The 16116-nt window shown below is 43.6% G+C and overlaps 1 protein-coding gene and 1 long non-coding RNA gene across 4 annotated transcripts in view; one reads left to right on the top strand and one right to left on the bottom strand.

Moving 5' to 3' along the window:
- si:dkeyp-9d4.3 (caskin-1) overlaps positions 1-14191 on the top strand; it is a 92431-nt gene extending 78240 nt beyond the window's left edge. For 2 of the 3 annotated variants that reach the window (XM_034188937.1, XM_034188938.1), the window contains exons 18-21: positions 1196-2007; positions 2109-2760; positions 6125-6764; positions 13642-13767. In XM_034188937.1, the coding sequence (XP_034044828.1) occupies positions 1196-2007; positions 2109-2760; positions 6125-6764; positions 13642-13738 (2201 nt within the window). In that variant the 3' untranslated portion in view covers positions 13739-13767. Of the gene's footprint in view, positions 1-1195; positions 2008-2108; positions 2761-6124; positions 6765-13641 lie in introns of all 3 variants that reach the window. The other variant, XM_034188936.1, reaches the window with a different exon arrangement.
- On the bottom strand, positions 13815-14479 carry LOC117526864. Its single transcript, XR_004565371.1, has 2 exons — positions 14289-14479; positions 13815-13846 (listed from the first exon to the last, which is right to left on the bottom strand). It is a non-coding gene; the product is annotated as an uncharacterized LOC117526864 (long non-coding RNA).
- Positions 14480-16116: the final 1637 nt, after the last annotated feature.

The raw sequence follows: 16116 nt of genomic DNA, 5'->3' as shown, positions 1-16116 counted from the left end.
TCATTTGACATTATATAAATTTATAAACAACAGAAAAAGGACTTATATTTGATGTTCCACTGCACTGACTTGTGTACTTCCAGAGAAAAAAAAATAAAAAGAGGTTGTGTTCGATCTTCACTCCAGCGAAAATCACGTCTGAAATTTGTCGAGCTTTGGTGCATCACTGCTGCTCTGACATCAACAGTCCAACATGAATTTTAAATATGAGTCCAAAAATAATTCTGGCGATGTTGTCCGCAATGGCGTGCACAACTTTGTGTACTGCCAAAACAAAACAAAACAAAGACTTTCTCAGTGCAGCGGGAAAAAAATCATGTCAGAAATTAGTCCAGCTTTTCATTCTAACTTCCTCCTAACAGCCTCCAGACGGCTTACAGCGCAGTGGATTTGTTGTGTGTGCGCGCGCGCCTGCGTGTGCACAGAGCGCAATGGTACCAAACGTATCGAACCAAATTTGCACACAAAATGGAATCAAATTGCACTCTAAATGCAATGCAACACAAATGGGAGGAATAATCCATGTCACGTGACATTTAAAGCGCCAGTCAAATGACAAGAATCCACTCAGCTGTTATATAATGTGAAATAAACACTTCTAAAACTGAAAATGCTGTTTCTGTAACCTGATAACACCTATGGAGTCATTTACAAGACACTTCACGGACGTCAGCGTCCACTAACTCAAAGCTAATTTCCGCTCTTGTCAAAAGCTCCTGCAGATGCCGTTAAAATATAAATATTGTTTATGACTGATTGACTGATTTATAGAGAGGCTTTATTGAACAAAATGTACAAAATGTATGTAAGACAATGGGATCGTAATAATTAGTTAAACAACAGCAAATTATAAAGACGACGATGTGCATACGGCCGAGGATATTTTAGCATTGCATTATATTTATATAAATTAACAAATGTTTTGGCCTGTTCCTTAAAACGTGCCACAGTATTTTGATATTGCTCCATATAACAATTTTTTTTGTTTGTTTATATTAGAAATTTGCTTCTTTTTTTTAATCAATGCATGATTTTATTTTATTTATTAAATTATTTATTTAAGGAAATATTCATTCTAAACTGCCATTCATAGACCATACTCTGTATATTGGTGTTTTGGCTTGATTGTATTATGCAAAATATTCTCTGGCTCTACACTCTAAATCTGTTTTCTCCATCATTGTGATTCTCTCAGGCCACCAGAAGAAGTTAATGTTGGGAGTAAGGAGACTGAAGGAGCTCCAGAGAGGAGAAAGTGTCTCCGAGCCTTCTCAAAGCCACATTTCTTCTCCATCCAGCCCGAGAGGCAGCGTCAGCTCAGAAAGCACCGTGTCTCAAAAACAGGCCAGGAAGCAGAGGGACAGAGTCCCGAGCCCGCTGGCCAAACCCCGCCCCGGTCACACACGGACACACACGCCCCCCCACACGCCAACGCAAACTACTCCTCAAACCCCGACGCACGCTCGAACCCAGCAGGCCTCCCCGAGGGCTCGGCCGCGGCCGTCCACCCAGACGTCCACAGCGGATTCGTCAGAGCCACTCCTCCGCCTGCCCAGTGAGGAAGAGGAGCGGCAGAGGACTCACAGTCTAATTGGCTCTGAAACAGACTCCAGATATGCCACCGTGTGCCGCAGCAGCTCGGCACTTACTGCTGCCCCCAACGACATCACTGTTAACCGAAGCCAGTCATCTGTCACACTCCGACCCCGAAGGAAAGGTCGGCCCCCAACACCACCTAAAAGGTCCTGTTCTTCCATTACCGGGGCTGATGGGGAGGCAGACGGGCAAAAGGCGGGGCTTCTAGGGCTGCCGACGTACAGGGAGCGCCGTGCCAGCGACTGCGGAAGCCTGGGATCAGTTTTGAGAGCTCAGGAATCAGCGGGCCTGGAGAGATCAGAGGGAGCCTCTGGGAGTGTGCGCAGCCTTGCCGCCATGCTGGAAACATCCATTGTGGGTGGAGCAAAAATTCTACCAAGGAATATGGGAAGCGGTGCCAACTACCTACAGGTGTTGTATTTGTGGGAGGTTGTGTGTTTGAGTTTGTGTTTGGTATATTTGCGTTGCAGGGTTTGTGTGAGGATACAAGGTAACCGTCATGTGGTCTCCAGGTGAGCCCGCCGATACTTCGACGTCAAGCGGGCGCCGGTGGTCTTGGATCTGAGGAAGACGATGTCATAAGTCGGCGTAGGACCATCAGTGGAGTAGCAGAGGGTGATCAGATTGACCTTTCGTCTCGGCAGCCGGCACAGCCACGTCCGGAGCCCCGCCCACGCTCCACTGTGCTCACATCCACATCCGAACTTGCAGACGGCACGGCGACTCTCCGACGGAAGCCGCATCCTGTGCCAACAGACGTCTCAGCATCTGCAGCCACGGCTCCCACCACCGTTGCCGTTACCATGGCAACCAGCTCTGATCACAGGAGGGCGCGCACGTCTGAGCATTCAGAAAGTGTTGATCAAAGCAATAACCAGGCGGATTTTGTCAGCAGTCGAGTAAACGGGGGCCAGAAACCCGGCGGTGAGCCGCAGCAGAACGGCGGTGTGGTTCTGAGGCGGAAGCCAACGTCTGAGGTCTCTGAAAGGACGGAGGCCAGCAGGGAGAGCTGTGAGTGGATGGAGGCCAGGAAGTCTCTGAAACCGCCCATGTCGCCAAAACCAACCACGGCCACCATGAAGAAGACGCAGGCTGACCCCCCGACCCCGACTCGCAGAGTTCCTATACCCGGGCCAGATAATACCAACACGGCACAGAGTCCTGGTGAGACATGACACACCAACGGTGCATGTATTGTGAACATAAATCACAATGCTGTGAAAAGATGTAAATATTTTCATACACAGGCAACTTTTTTTAGTTTTTATTTTAATTTTTTGTCCATTTGGAAAAATAAAAGTTTGATTTTTCTTTTTTGTTTTGTTTTTAGCACCAGGCACTGAATCATTGGCACTAAAAATTTAAATTGTTCAAAATAATTGCCAAAAATAAAGTTTCTTAAATGAAATTTGACAAGATTTGGCACATGTTCTGCAGCAGGAGGAATAAGTGAAGAACACTGAACAGAACGTATAGTTAGTCGAGACCCCAGAGGGATTTGCAAGATTATTGTCATCACCCTGTGTGTGTGTGCACAGACACACACGCCACAATGTCTCAGCATGACATGAATATGATGGTCAAGGTCAAAGGAGGCCATTGAATTGTTTGCAAAAGACATTTATTTTTTTGTTTGAACAAAGAGAGCTGGAAGGATGATCTAGAGTGTGTATAATGTCACATGCTCATGTATGTGATGTCACAATGATGTCATCACGTTTGCAGTGACCAGTAAGCCTTGTTGGTATGAATACGTGTATTAAGACGTAGAATTCTTTGAATGCTTATTTGTTAAAGGGGTCGTACTGAACTCAACCTCTTTGGACTGTAAAAGTTCAGAATCATTGGGGTTTCAAGATGCACATCCTGAAAGTCTCTATAACTGTGCCTGTAGGTCAGGTCAGGTCACCTGCACGTGTGCCGTGTGTCACTGCATCCACTGCACCACAAAACTGCCCCGATTCTCAAACAGCAACCAACCAGCCATGCCACCAGTCCATCCCCACTGCCCAAATGTAGCCAGCACTGTCAGCATCGATTCGAGAAGTTAAGGTGTGGCAGATCTGCTGCAGGTTTGAGTCAGACTGCATGCTCAGGAAATAAACTGTAGAGGGCAGCAGAGAGTCTTTACACTAACAGAGTTGTTCTTGGAAATGCATATGACAAAAAATCATAACTAGTAAACAGAGGTGGGTAACCACAGCTTCAGTGAGAAAAAGTCCTCTCACATATTTGTTCCATTGACCCACTAAACCAGCTGATTCTAAATAGTTTGACTCCTCAGGCAGGTTGCATCTTTTGGTGCACAGGTAAAGGCAAAACATGGCAGGACTTTTACCCACTTCTGCTAGTAAACCATAAACTTTTTCAATGCTGCAGAAATTGGTTTTTGGTGCTACACAGGCATGCTCCACATGGCTGCCATTCCCTCACAATCCAACATGCACACCTCATCTGAGTCAGCCTAAGTTGTTGTTGTCCGTTCAGCTGCTCCCGTTTTGTTCGGCGTCGCCACAGCGGATGCAGCCAGATCCACAATTTGCACAAGTTTTACGCCAGATGCCCTTCCTGACGCAACTCCAGTGCAACCTGGAGAAACACAGCCGCTGGTGTTCCGAAGAGGTCTCCCATCCAAGTACTAACCAGGCCCTGCACTGCTTAGCTTCTGAGATCTGACAGGATCAGGCTTACACACACAAACTGATTCCAGAGGTACCCAAGGGTTAGGGTTGCCCCAACACCAAAATGAACATCTTACGTCAGTCAAATGGAGTCAGTACAACCTGCATCACTGCTAAATGCAACAAATTCAGTTTTATTGAATGCAAATGGAATCAAACAGTGCATCTTATTTTGCCACCAAATTGGGGGAAACTGGCAACAAGACAGAACCAACCTCTGCAGCAGCCTCAGCCAAGCCCCTGCAGATTTTACACTCCAATTTGTGCAACTTCTACCCTAAAATAAATGACTGCTCGTGCCCTATAGTCTGATGAAATCTTGGATCAGCAGCGATATAAATCAGACGCTGTAGATTGTGCACTTGTTATGATGCCATTCATCAACACCGCAGACCCATTTGTGTTCCCAGAGTTCATTTTGGGTCTTTCATTAGACACGGTCAATTTATGGCTGCAGCGTTTTCCTGCACACGCCTGCCAACAAACATCAGCTGGAGAACACACTGAAATCACACACACACACACAACGCCTGAAATTCAAACTGTTATTTTACAGTCTACAGGGGAGGTTGTGGAGTTTTGTTTTTTTTACATGACTGTTTTTAGAAACTTAATGAAAGGGTTGAGCTTGGAATAGAGTTAAATAGCCACATAAAGGAGATGAGCCGTTTTGCAATTAAGTTGCTTTTACTTTTTTTTTTTTTTTTTTTGGATTGCCAGTCAGATGCATTAAACCTAAGCTGCATTCATAAAATAAATTTTCATATAAAATGGTGTAAGAATAAGAGGCCAATACAATGAAATTAATAAGCAAGTCCTATTTTCTGAGGAGGCTATTTAATGTACATTTTTAACACATTAATGTCTTACAAAGCAGATATTTAAAGGAGAACTCTGACTTTTTTCAACCTGGGTTCTATTTTTAGACATTTTACTGATCCTCCTTTCACGCTGTAGAAAAATTAATTTAATCACCACATTATTGATTAAGAGCACAAACACCGCAGCAGGCTAACTGGCCAATTAATGTTACAGGACAGGGCAATCAGAAACACTCAGAGTAAACTGCGTCTTGTTGCAACTGAACAGGTTAAAACATCACTAGAAGTGTCCGCTTGTATGAGCAGTATCCCTGCAGAGGTAAACGGCCGCATGTTTACCTCATTAAATGTAAATAAACTTTTTAAGCCTACTCATTATAGAGTTAGCCGATAGGGGTTGCGTCTTACAGAACAAGCTCCTCTTTGGTCCTCCACTTATGAACACTCAATGCGCCACAGTAGTAACAGGAAGACAGAGGACAGGAAGGACAGGAACAGTAGTAGCCAGTAACAAGCAGCATTTCTGGTATTTAACCCAAGCAGAGGGTCACCCCTTTGAGTGTGGTCTGTTTGAGGTTTCTTCCTCAGAGGGAGTTTTTCCTTACCACTATTGCTCTGGGGGTTGGTAAGGTTAGCTTCCCAAGGGATCAATAAAGTTCTGTCTCATCTAATCTAGTTGATAAGATGCTACGATAAGCAGCTCACAGACAGAACCGTGGCTAAGTCTGATGGGAATCAGAATGAAATACCAAAATTTCGACCTCTGACTCCACTGATTTTTGACCCCAGTTGTTGAGTTTTGCTGACGTTAACCTCATTTGGGTGACTCCATCACCCAGCTACATATGTGTGCACGTTTGATAGACATGGGAGCGGGGGTGGAAGCAATTCCAAGCTGGAGCTTCATCCAGAAACCAAGTTTAGTGTATAGTTGAGAAGAGTAGGGCAGACAGACAGACACTTAAACTACAATATGATGTTGCCTTGGAAGCAACTCCTAAACGTGTTTTTTTTGTGTGATTTCAGGAGAATTAAAGCGCACTCCTCCTCCCGTGTCCCCGAAACCTCGTGGACCTCCAATAGCACCCAAACCAGGCAAAGCAATAGCAGCTTCATCTGCAGTCAGTCCGGGTCCTGCTGCCACAACTCCACTTGCAGCCAGCCCGACTCCTTCCCACAAACCCTCCTCTCCGCTCGCTGCCTCCCCGCTCCCAGCTCCTGATACTCCTTCTGCCCCCTCCCTCTCTCCCGGGGTCCCTCTCGCCTCACCCTCTCCGGCTCAGAGCCCTTCCACTCCTTCAGCGCACCCCGTTAAGCCCCCTCGCTCCTCAATTGCTGGGCTCTCCTTCGACGCGCTGGGAGGGAGGGAGGCAGAGGAAGAGGAGGACAGGAGGAGAGAGGAAGATGAGAAGAGGAGAGAGAAGGAGCACAAGAGGCACAAAGAACATGAGGAGGAGAGTTGGAGAGCAGAGGGAGAGAATCCGAGGGAGCTGGAGGAGAAGCCTTCAAGGAAAGAAGGAAGGACAGAGGAGATGAAGAGTCCAATGCAGGAAGTGGAGGAGGAGGAAGAGGAGGTGCAGCAACGACTGGAGGAGACCAGTGCTTCCTTAGCTGCAGCTTTACAGGCTGTCGAACACAAGATGCAACAGGAAGACACCCAAAACGAGTGAGTACGCTCAGATTTCTGTTGGTGGAAGAATTCATCAATTCAAGTGATGTCTGGAGTAAAAGTTGCTGGTATTTTTTACTGCTTTGGGAGGTCCTGCGACTTGTACTCTGGTGGAACTTATGTACTGAAAAATTATCCATTTGCTAATAATAATAATTATTAGTATTATGTATATAGGACTTTCCCAGGAATCACAGCACTAAACAAAATAAACTCCAATAACAAAAGAATATAAACATCAATAATACAGTGAGGAAAATAAGTATTTGAACACCCTGCAGTTTTGCACGTTCTCCCACTTAGAAATCATGGAGGGGTCTGAAATTTTCATCTTAGGTACATGTCCACTGTGAGACACATAATCTAAAAAAAAAAAAAAAAAAATCCGGAAATCACAATGTATGATTTTTTTAAATAATTTGTTTGTTACTGCTGCAAATAAGTATTTGACCCCCTACCAACCAGCAAGAATTCTGGCTCACAGAGACCTGTTAATTTTTCTTTAAGAAGCCCACTTATTCTGCACTCTTTACCTGTATTAATTGCACCTGTTTGAACTTGTTACCTGTATTAAAGACACCTGTTCACACACTCAATCAATCAATCAAACTCCAACCTGTCCACCATAGCCAAAACCAAAGAGCTGTCTAAGGACACCAGGGACAAAATTGTAGACCTGCACAAGGCTGGGATGGACTACAGGACAACAGGCAAGCAGCTTGGTAGAAGCCAACAACTGTTATTATTTATTAGAAAGTGGAAGAAACACAAGATGACTGTCAATCTCCCTCGGTTTGGGATTCCATGCAAGATCTCACTTTGTGGGGTAAGGATGATTCTGAGAAAGCTCAGAACTACACAGGAGGACCTGGTCAGTGACCTGAAGAGAGCTGGGACCACAGTCACAAAGATTACATTAGTAACACATGATGCTGTCATGGTTTAAAATCCTGCAGGGCAGCAAGGTCCCCCTGCTCAAGCCAGCACATGTCCAGGCCCGTTTGAAGTTCACCAGTGACCATCTGGATGATCCAGAGGAGGCATGGGAGAAGGTCATGTGGTCAGATGAGACCAGAATAGAGCTTTTTGGAATCAACTCCACTTACCATGTTTAGAGGATGAGAACAACCCCAAGAAAACCATCCCAACCGTGAAGCATGGGGGTGGAAACATCATACTCTGGGGGTGCTCTTCTGCAAAGGGGACAGGACGACTGCACCGTATTGAAAGGAGGATGGATGGGGTCATGTATTGTGAGATTTTGGCAAACAACCTCCTTCCCTCAGTAAGAGCATTGAAGATGGGTCACGGCTGGGTCTTCCAGCATTGATTTTCACAGCTGTTCAAATACTTATCTGCAGCAGTAACATACAAATAAATTATTGAAAAAAATCATACATTGTGATTTCTGGATTTTTTTTTAGATTATGTCTCTCACAGTGGACATGCACCTAAGATGAAAATTTCAGACCCCTCCATGATTTCTAAGTGGGAGAACTTGCAAAATCGCAGGGTGTTCAAATACTTATTTTCCTGACTGTAAAATTACACTGTAAGAAAGGCCAAAAATGTCAAATTAGCTGGTAATACAGAAAAAAGTGCACCATTTACTCCGGAAAATCCGGTAAATGTTTTGACGCCAGAATGTCTCCTGAATTCCAAAACATTGGCACAAAAAAAGGACGCATCACAAGTGCTCACAATATTTTGATCGTCAGTACTGAGACAAAAAAAATTAAATTTTCCACAAAATTCACAAAATAGACAAACGTGCATTTATTTCTGTGACATATCACATAATGACAGCTCACTTTAATGCTGATAAAGTATTTATTTTGAGGGGATTCCACTGCAAATACAGTAATTTTTCTGTTTTTCTTGCTGAATGTTGTACTGATGAATTATTATTTCACAATTCACAGTGTTGGTGAAGAATAAAGAGTCCATTATGGTGTGAACGTGCTGGCTGGGTGAAAATAAGTCCAGATTTGTATCTATTATCTCAGAGCGACATACGCTTCGAACTGTAGAGTCTTAATGGCCGCCAGCGGGAATGATTTCCTGTGGCGCTCTGTGCCGCTTCTTGGTGGAATGCGCCTGTTTCTAAATGTGCTCCTGTCTTTAGCCAGGACATCATGGGGTGGGTGGGAGATGTTGTGCAAGATATGAGGCGCTGTTGAAATTTTACATAATGGTGTCTTGCGTAAAATCTGTGCCAAACCCCGAAGTAGATCTGGCACTGTTCGTAGGCAGCTACAAGCAAAAAAATAGATATAATAATCACAAACTGTCATGTTGTAACTGAATTATATCAACCCTCTTAAATTATTAGTTGTTTTTTGTTTTGTTTTGTTATTATTATTTTATGTTTGTTGTTTTTTGGGGTGCTTGTAGCAGTGATGCACTTTGCGTGAGCTGATCACGTCGATTAATTTTTCCATTCAGTGGATTGTCGTTTGTTGGTGATTCCAAACCACCAAATCAAACAGATTTCCCTTCAATCAATAAAAAATAAAAATAAAAAACTGCTATTTTCCCCAAAATTTGCACATTGTTCTCCGCTGTGTGACAGAACAGATCCGTGTTTTGAGTGGCAGATAGACAAATTGCAAATGAATTTTTGAGGACGTGTCCATTCATGGAAAAAGTTGGGAAACACTGATCTTTATGAAGGAGAATGGGGCGTTCACACAGTTTTTAGTCTATTTTGTTTTTTACATGTGTGAGATCAGTTTTTTTTTCCTTCTGTCAGTGTGGGACACAAGTGGGATGAAGTCACATGACGTCATGATTTTTGATTGATTGCCAGTGACTCAGTCAGTAGAAAAATAATCGGCTCATTTATCAAACATAAATGCTGACCCTGTTCTGGTACTAAGTTCTGAAATGTGATCATTTGCTGCTTTTAACTGTTTTGTATCATTCACAAACTTTACTAGAAAATTGTGTGGAATCTTGTTACTACCTTCAACTACTTAAGTTTTTTATAAACGATGACACTAAACAGGTAAAATTACATTAAAATAAAACTTTAAATGGAGATAACTGACTCAAAGTTCTGTGTTAAAATACAACCCATTGCCTTAAAAACGGCAATGGGTTTCCAATTCAATTAAATTTAATTAGCTTATAATGCGCCAAATCACAGCAAAACCCGTCTCAAGGCGCCTTACATAAAACAATTCAACATAAAATTTAAATAAATGGAATAAGTGAAGAACACTGAACAGAACGTATAGTTAGTCGAGACCCCAGAGGGATTTGCAAGATTATTGTCATCACCCTGTGTGTGTGTGCACAGACACACACGCCACAATGTCTCAGCATGACATGAATATGATGGTCAAGGTCAAAGGAGGCCATTGAATTGTTTGCAAAAGACATTTATTTTTTTGTTTGAACAAAGAGAGCTGGAAGGATGATCTAGAGTGTGTATAATGTCACATGCTCATGTATGTGATGTCACAATGATGTCATCACGTTTGCAGTGACCAGTAAGCCTTGTTGGTATGAATACGTGTATTAAGACGTAGAATTCTTTGAATGCTTATTTGTTAAAGGGGTCGTACTGAACTCAACCTCTTTGGACTGTAAAAGTTCAGAATCATTGGGGTTTCAAGATGCACATCCTGAAAGTCTCTATAACTGTGCCTGTAGGTCAGGTCAGGTCACCTGCACGTGTGCCGTGTGTCACTGCATCCACTGCACCACAAAACTGCCCCGATTCTCAAACAGCAACCAACCAGCCATGCCACCAGTCCATCCCCACTGCCCAAATGTAGCCAGCACTGTCAGCATCGATTCGAGAAGTTAAGGTGTGGCAGATCTGCTGCAGGTTTGAGTCAGACTGCATGCTCAGGAAATAAACTGTAGAGGGCAGCAGAGAGTCTTTACACTAACAGAGTTGTTCTTGGAAATGCATATGACAAAAAATCATAACTAGTAAACAGAGGTGGGTAACCACAGCTTCAGTGAGAAAAAGTCCTCTCACATATTTGTTCCATCGACCCACTAAACCAGCTGATTCTAAATAGTTTGACTCCTCAGGCAGGTTGCATCTTTTGGTGCACAGGTAAAGGCAAAACATGGCAGGACTTTTACCCACTTCTGCTAGTAAACCATAAACTTTTTCAATGCTGCAGAAATTGGTTTTTGGTGCTACACAGGCATGCTCCACATGGCTGCCATTCCCTCACAATCCAACATGCACACCTCATCTGAGTCAGCCTAAGTTGTTGTTGTCCGTTCAGCTGCTCCCGTTTTGTTCGGCGTCGCCACAGCGGATGCAGCCAGATCCACAATTTGCACAAGTTTTACGCCAGATGCCCTTCCTGACGCAACTCCAGTGCAACCTGGAGAAACACAGCCGCTGGTGTTCCGAAGAGGTCTCCCATCCAAGTACTAACCAGGCCCTGCACTGCTTAGCTTCTGAGATCTGACAGGATCAGGCTTACACACACAAACTGATTCCAGAGGTACCCAAGGGTTAGGGTTGCCCCAACACCAAAATGAACATCTTACGTCAGTCAAATGGAGTCAGTACAACCTGCATCACTGCTAAATGCAACAAATTCAGTTTTATTGAATGCAAATGGAATCAAACAGTGCATCTTATTTTGCCACCAAATTGGGGGAAACTGGCAACAAGACAGAACCAACCTCTGCAGCAGCCTCAGCCAAGCCCCTGCAGATTTTACACTCCAATTTGTGCAACTTCTACCCTAAAATAAATGACTGCTCGTGCCCTATAGTCTGATGAAATCTTGGATCAGCAGCGATATAAATCAGACGCTGTAGATTGTGCACTTGTTATGATGCCATTCATCAACACCGCAGACCCATTTGTGTTCCCAGAGTTCATTTTGGGTCTTTCATTAGACACGGTCAATTTATGGCTGCAGCGTTTTCCTGCACACGCCTGCCAACAAACATCAGCTGGAGAACACACTGAAATCACACACACACACACGCCTGAAATTCAAACTGTTATTTTACAGTCTACAGGGGAGGTTGTGGAGTTTTGTTTTTTTTACATGACTGTTTTTAGAAACTTAATGAAAGGGTTGAGCTTGGAATAGAGTTAAATAGCCACATAAAGGAGATGAGCCGTTTTGCAATTAAGTTGCTTTTACTTTTTTTTTTTTTTTTTTTTTTTTTTTGGATTGCCAGTCAGATGCATTAAACCTAAGCTGCATTCATAAAATAAATTTGGTTTAAAATCCTGCAGGGCAGCAAGGTCCCCCTGCTCAAGCCAGCACATGTCCAGGCCCGTTTGAAGTTCACCAGTGACCATCTGGATGATCCAGAGGAGGCATGGGAGAAGGTCATGTGGTCAGATGAGACCAGAATAGAGCTTTTTGGAATCAACTCCACTTACCATGTTTAGAGGATGAGAACAACCCCAAGAAAACCATCCCAACCGTGAAGCATAAATAATTAAAAATGAATAAAAAACAATTTCAAATACATAAATAAAAACAGAAGTAAAAGAATACAACAGATAAAAAATAAAAACTATTCATAAGAAAGAGAATAAAAATAGGTTTTCAGTCTTGACTTAAAAATGTCCACAGACTCAGACTGCCTCACGGTCGCAGGAAGACTGTTCCACAGGGTGGGTGCACGATACCAAAAGGCTGACCTGCTGACTTCTTCTTCACCCTGGGAACACAGAGAAGTCCCGCATCCTGCGACCGCAAAGCCCGGGCCGGCACGTAGGGTTCCACCAGATCAGCCAGATAAGATGACGCCAGTCCATGAACAACCTTATAAGTCAATAACAAAACCACAGAGACAGGGAGCCAGTGCAAAGATGTCAAAATGGGTGTGATATGTTCAGACCTTCTGCTACGTGTCAAAAGTCTGGCGGCAGCATTCTGAACCAACTGAAGACACCTAATGCTGGACTGCGGTAACCCTGAAAATAGAACATTACAATAATCTAGGCTAGAAGAATAAAAAGCATGAATCAGGGTCTCAGCATCAGCCATGGACAGGATGGGGCGGATCCTCGCTATATTTCGCAGATGGAAAAAAGCAGTCCTAGTAACATCCCTGATTGCCATGTGATTTTCTAGTAAAGTCAACTAATTTAGTATAACAGTGTAGAAAGAGCACATCTGAAGGGCCACCGTGTGAAAGTTTAACTTGAATTTATTTATTTTGAACTCTTTTGAAAGAAAAAAAAAAACTTATCAGTCAGTTAGAATCTACAGATAGACTGATTCCATGGGAGCATCCAGGTGGTGGCCTCACTGTTTAAAGATATAACTGGCAATCTGCTGCTTAGTGGTGGGATTTAAACTGAACATTTCCCAAATTAATTACTGTTGAATATTTTGCTGATTAATCGATTAGTTGTTTGGTCCATAAAATATCAGAAAATGAGGAAATATGTTGCTTTGCATTCCCCACATCCCTAGATGATGACCTCAAATGTCTTGTTTTGTTCACAACCTAAAGATATTCTGTTTATTGTCAGAGAAAAGATACTACAAAGTATTTACTTTTATAAAGCTGAAATAAAATAATTTGGACTTTTAAAAAAGACTTAAAACAAATATTTTGCGAATTTTTTTTTAATTATTAATCAAATAATTGTTGCAGTTCTGTGTAGTCTTGCCCCACTTGGCCTACTTCAAAAAAAACATGCCTAAAAAGCATGAATTTATTATCACTCTGATAACTTATCAATCATCTTAACCATGGATGTTATTTTTACTTAATGAAGAAATCTAATGTGATGTGCGTGTTCCAGCACCACCCCATTCAAATAAATCTGGATGCCCTCTTTGAGGATGGCAGTTTAAGTTACTGTTTACTGTGACTGAGTTTCATCTGCCACATTTTCAGTTGAACTCTTTTTGCTTCCCAGTTCTCTCTCCGGCAAAAAGGCGACCGTCTCCATCCTGGATGACATCGGCAGCATGTTTGACGACTTGGCCGACCAGCTGGACGCCATGCTCGACTGAGCTCCTGCCCACGCTCCCCTCTCCCCGACTCGTGTGTAGGTGTATCCTGAAAGCTGTACCGAGGCTGTCGCCAGCGCTCTGAGTGTTTGCGTACGTGTGCGTATGTGTCTCTGCAGTGTGAGCGCTTCTCATGTAGCCTTGTACAGTGTGGCGAGAGGTGAGGAGGGGGGGGGGAGCCTTCTGCGTCACTCCGGCCCGCCTCCAGTCGCCAGGAGGCTGCTCGCGGACGACCTCTGACCTCTGCAGCACAGTGAGCCACCACCGCCTAGCCTCAGACGGCCGCGTGGGGCGAGAAGCACAACTGTTTGTTCCCCCTCTTCGTTTCATCTCCACAGACTCTGACGCCAAGTCAGTCAGAAGGAGGCAGGAGAGCGAACCGCTCACCGAAAGATAAGCACATAAACAGACTGATGGGCAGGTTACAGACAGACGAGCTGCACACAAATGAAATAGAAAAAAAAAAACCTGTTTAAAGCACATGGGCAGACCTCTTCTGAGCACTGCAGAATCAAAGGATGCATTGTTATTTTCCAGGTGAACCGTAGCCGACGTGTGTGTGTGTGAGTGGACGATTGTGGTGAAGTGGACTTCCTGATCCGTGTGTCGTCTCTGCTCATGTTGCTGTTGTTCTTGTTGTTGTTGTTGTCGTTAGGAGTTTGTGTAGTACCCCCCCCCCCCACTTATACTGTAATTACTCTAATAATAACCAGACGTGTGTCCATGCATCCTCACACACACACAAGCACAAACACACACCACACCTACATGCACACGACACAGTTCGAGCTCGCTGGCGTTCTGCTTCTTTGCCGTTTAGCTCCGCCCACGCAGGCTGGCTCGGACGTATATACTCGCAGCCACACGTATAAAGAAGCACACTCATGCCGTGTATCCCTTCGTCCTGCAGCGGTGATCAGTGTTTTTCAGAGATAATCCTATATTCCAGTGCTTTATGTAGTATGCCCTCGACTGAGTTTCTAATATACCTGAGCTGTTAGAGCTCCCTCTAGTGTTGGTTAGTGCAGCTGCCTTTAATCCGTCTCACCCCCCCCCCCCCCCCCCCCCCGACTCCTCCTCTGTTCTCTTCATTTTGCATCTCTGTGCCTTGTTAGTGTTCTTTCATACATTCAAATTATTTACGTCTTTTTATTCTTCGTTTAAACTCCAAAATGTTTAGTTATTTGCTTTTTTTCCTCCCATGTGTCTGTGATGTCAAAAGTATCTTATCGGTTAGTTTGAACCCTCCGTTCCCATCTGCTGCTCCCGTTGTAACCATCGAGAAGCCCATAAATTCCCCCGTATGCTGTAATAAGTTGCCCCACCCCAGTGTTTTGTGGCGCCCCACGTAGGCCAGACTGTGCAACAACCACCAGTGTTCATCCCAACGAAGAGGCCACCTGTATTTTTATGCTCTTTGAAAAAAAGCTATATTTGAGAGACAGATGGTTCTATGTGAATAATGAGAATAATTCCGAACTCTGAGCCGACTGAGCTTGTACGTTTTACGGTTGCGTTCCGGATGTGTTGTGGCGGCTGTCATGCCATGGTTGGGTTGTGTTTCTGCTGTAATGCATTGCTGTGATCGGAATAAATGTGTAATTAAATTATGGCGACTTTTAAGTGTTCTTATTTGTGGCCCTTCCCTTTCAGATTTTCCACACAGGAGTAGCCGACCACAATGCCACTTTTAAATGTCTATCAGTTACAAAACCACAAGGGATGTAAAGCCGACCCCTTTTGATTTTACACAATGTTTTGGGCATGAAATGTTCAATCTTAATTACATTTTAAATGTTGTTGTTCGCCCTCTAATTTTTGCCATCTGACTTCTTAATCTTTTCAGAAAAACTGAGTTTTAAAGTGCTTACTTTTTATATTTGTGCAAAACTCATTTACTGAGGATTACAAAATGTGATAGGAACTCTAAAAAGACTAAAGTCAATACCCAGTTAACACCAACGAATAGTAACACTAATGCAACACTGAACCAGTGTTAAGTTTATTGAACTGATTAACTGAAATGCTTTAACTACGTAATTCAGAAAGAGGATTAGGGCCGACACTACAGTGATGTCATACTGATGTCATAAGGGGCTTGGTGAGTACCTTTTGGATGTGGGTTGCAAAAGGCTGAATCTATTTTGGTTCCTTAGTATTAAGCATGACAACATGGGTCCTGTTGCTGTCATCCTAACTTCTCTATGTATCTTGTTTTGGGTTTTTTTTAAACTGCTTAACTGAATTTATTTCTTCATTGTTTAACCTTGTAATTGTCCCAGAAAGCAGGTCAGGGCTAATGCCAGGGCCCAAATCTTAAAAACACAAAGAAATGAAAGGCCCCAGACGGCAGGTGCACGCTGCGCGCACTCTGTGCACTG

The sequence above is a fragment of the Thalassophryne amazonica genome, chromosome 15, assembly GCF_902500255.1.
Source record: "Thalassophryne amazonica chromosome 15, fThaAma1.1, whole genome shotgun sequence".
In the NCBI taxonomy this organism is placed as follows: Eukaryota; Metazoa; Chordata; class Actinopteri; order Batrachoidiformes; family Batrachoididae; genus Thalassophryne; species Thalassophryne amazonica.
Note: the sequence above shows the minus strand (reverse complement) of the source record. Positions and strands in the feature narration are given on the sequence as shown.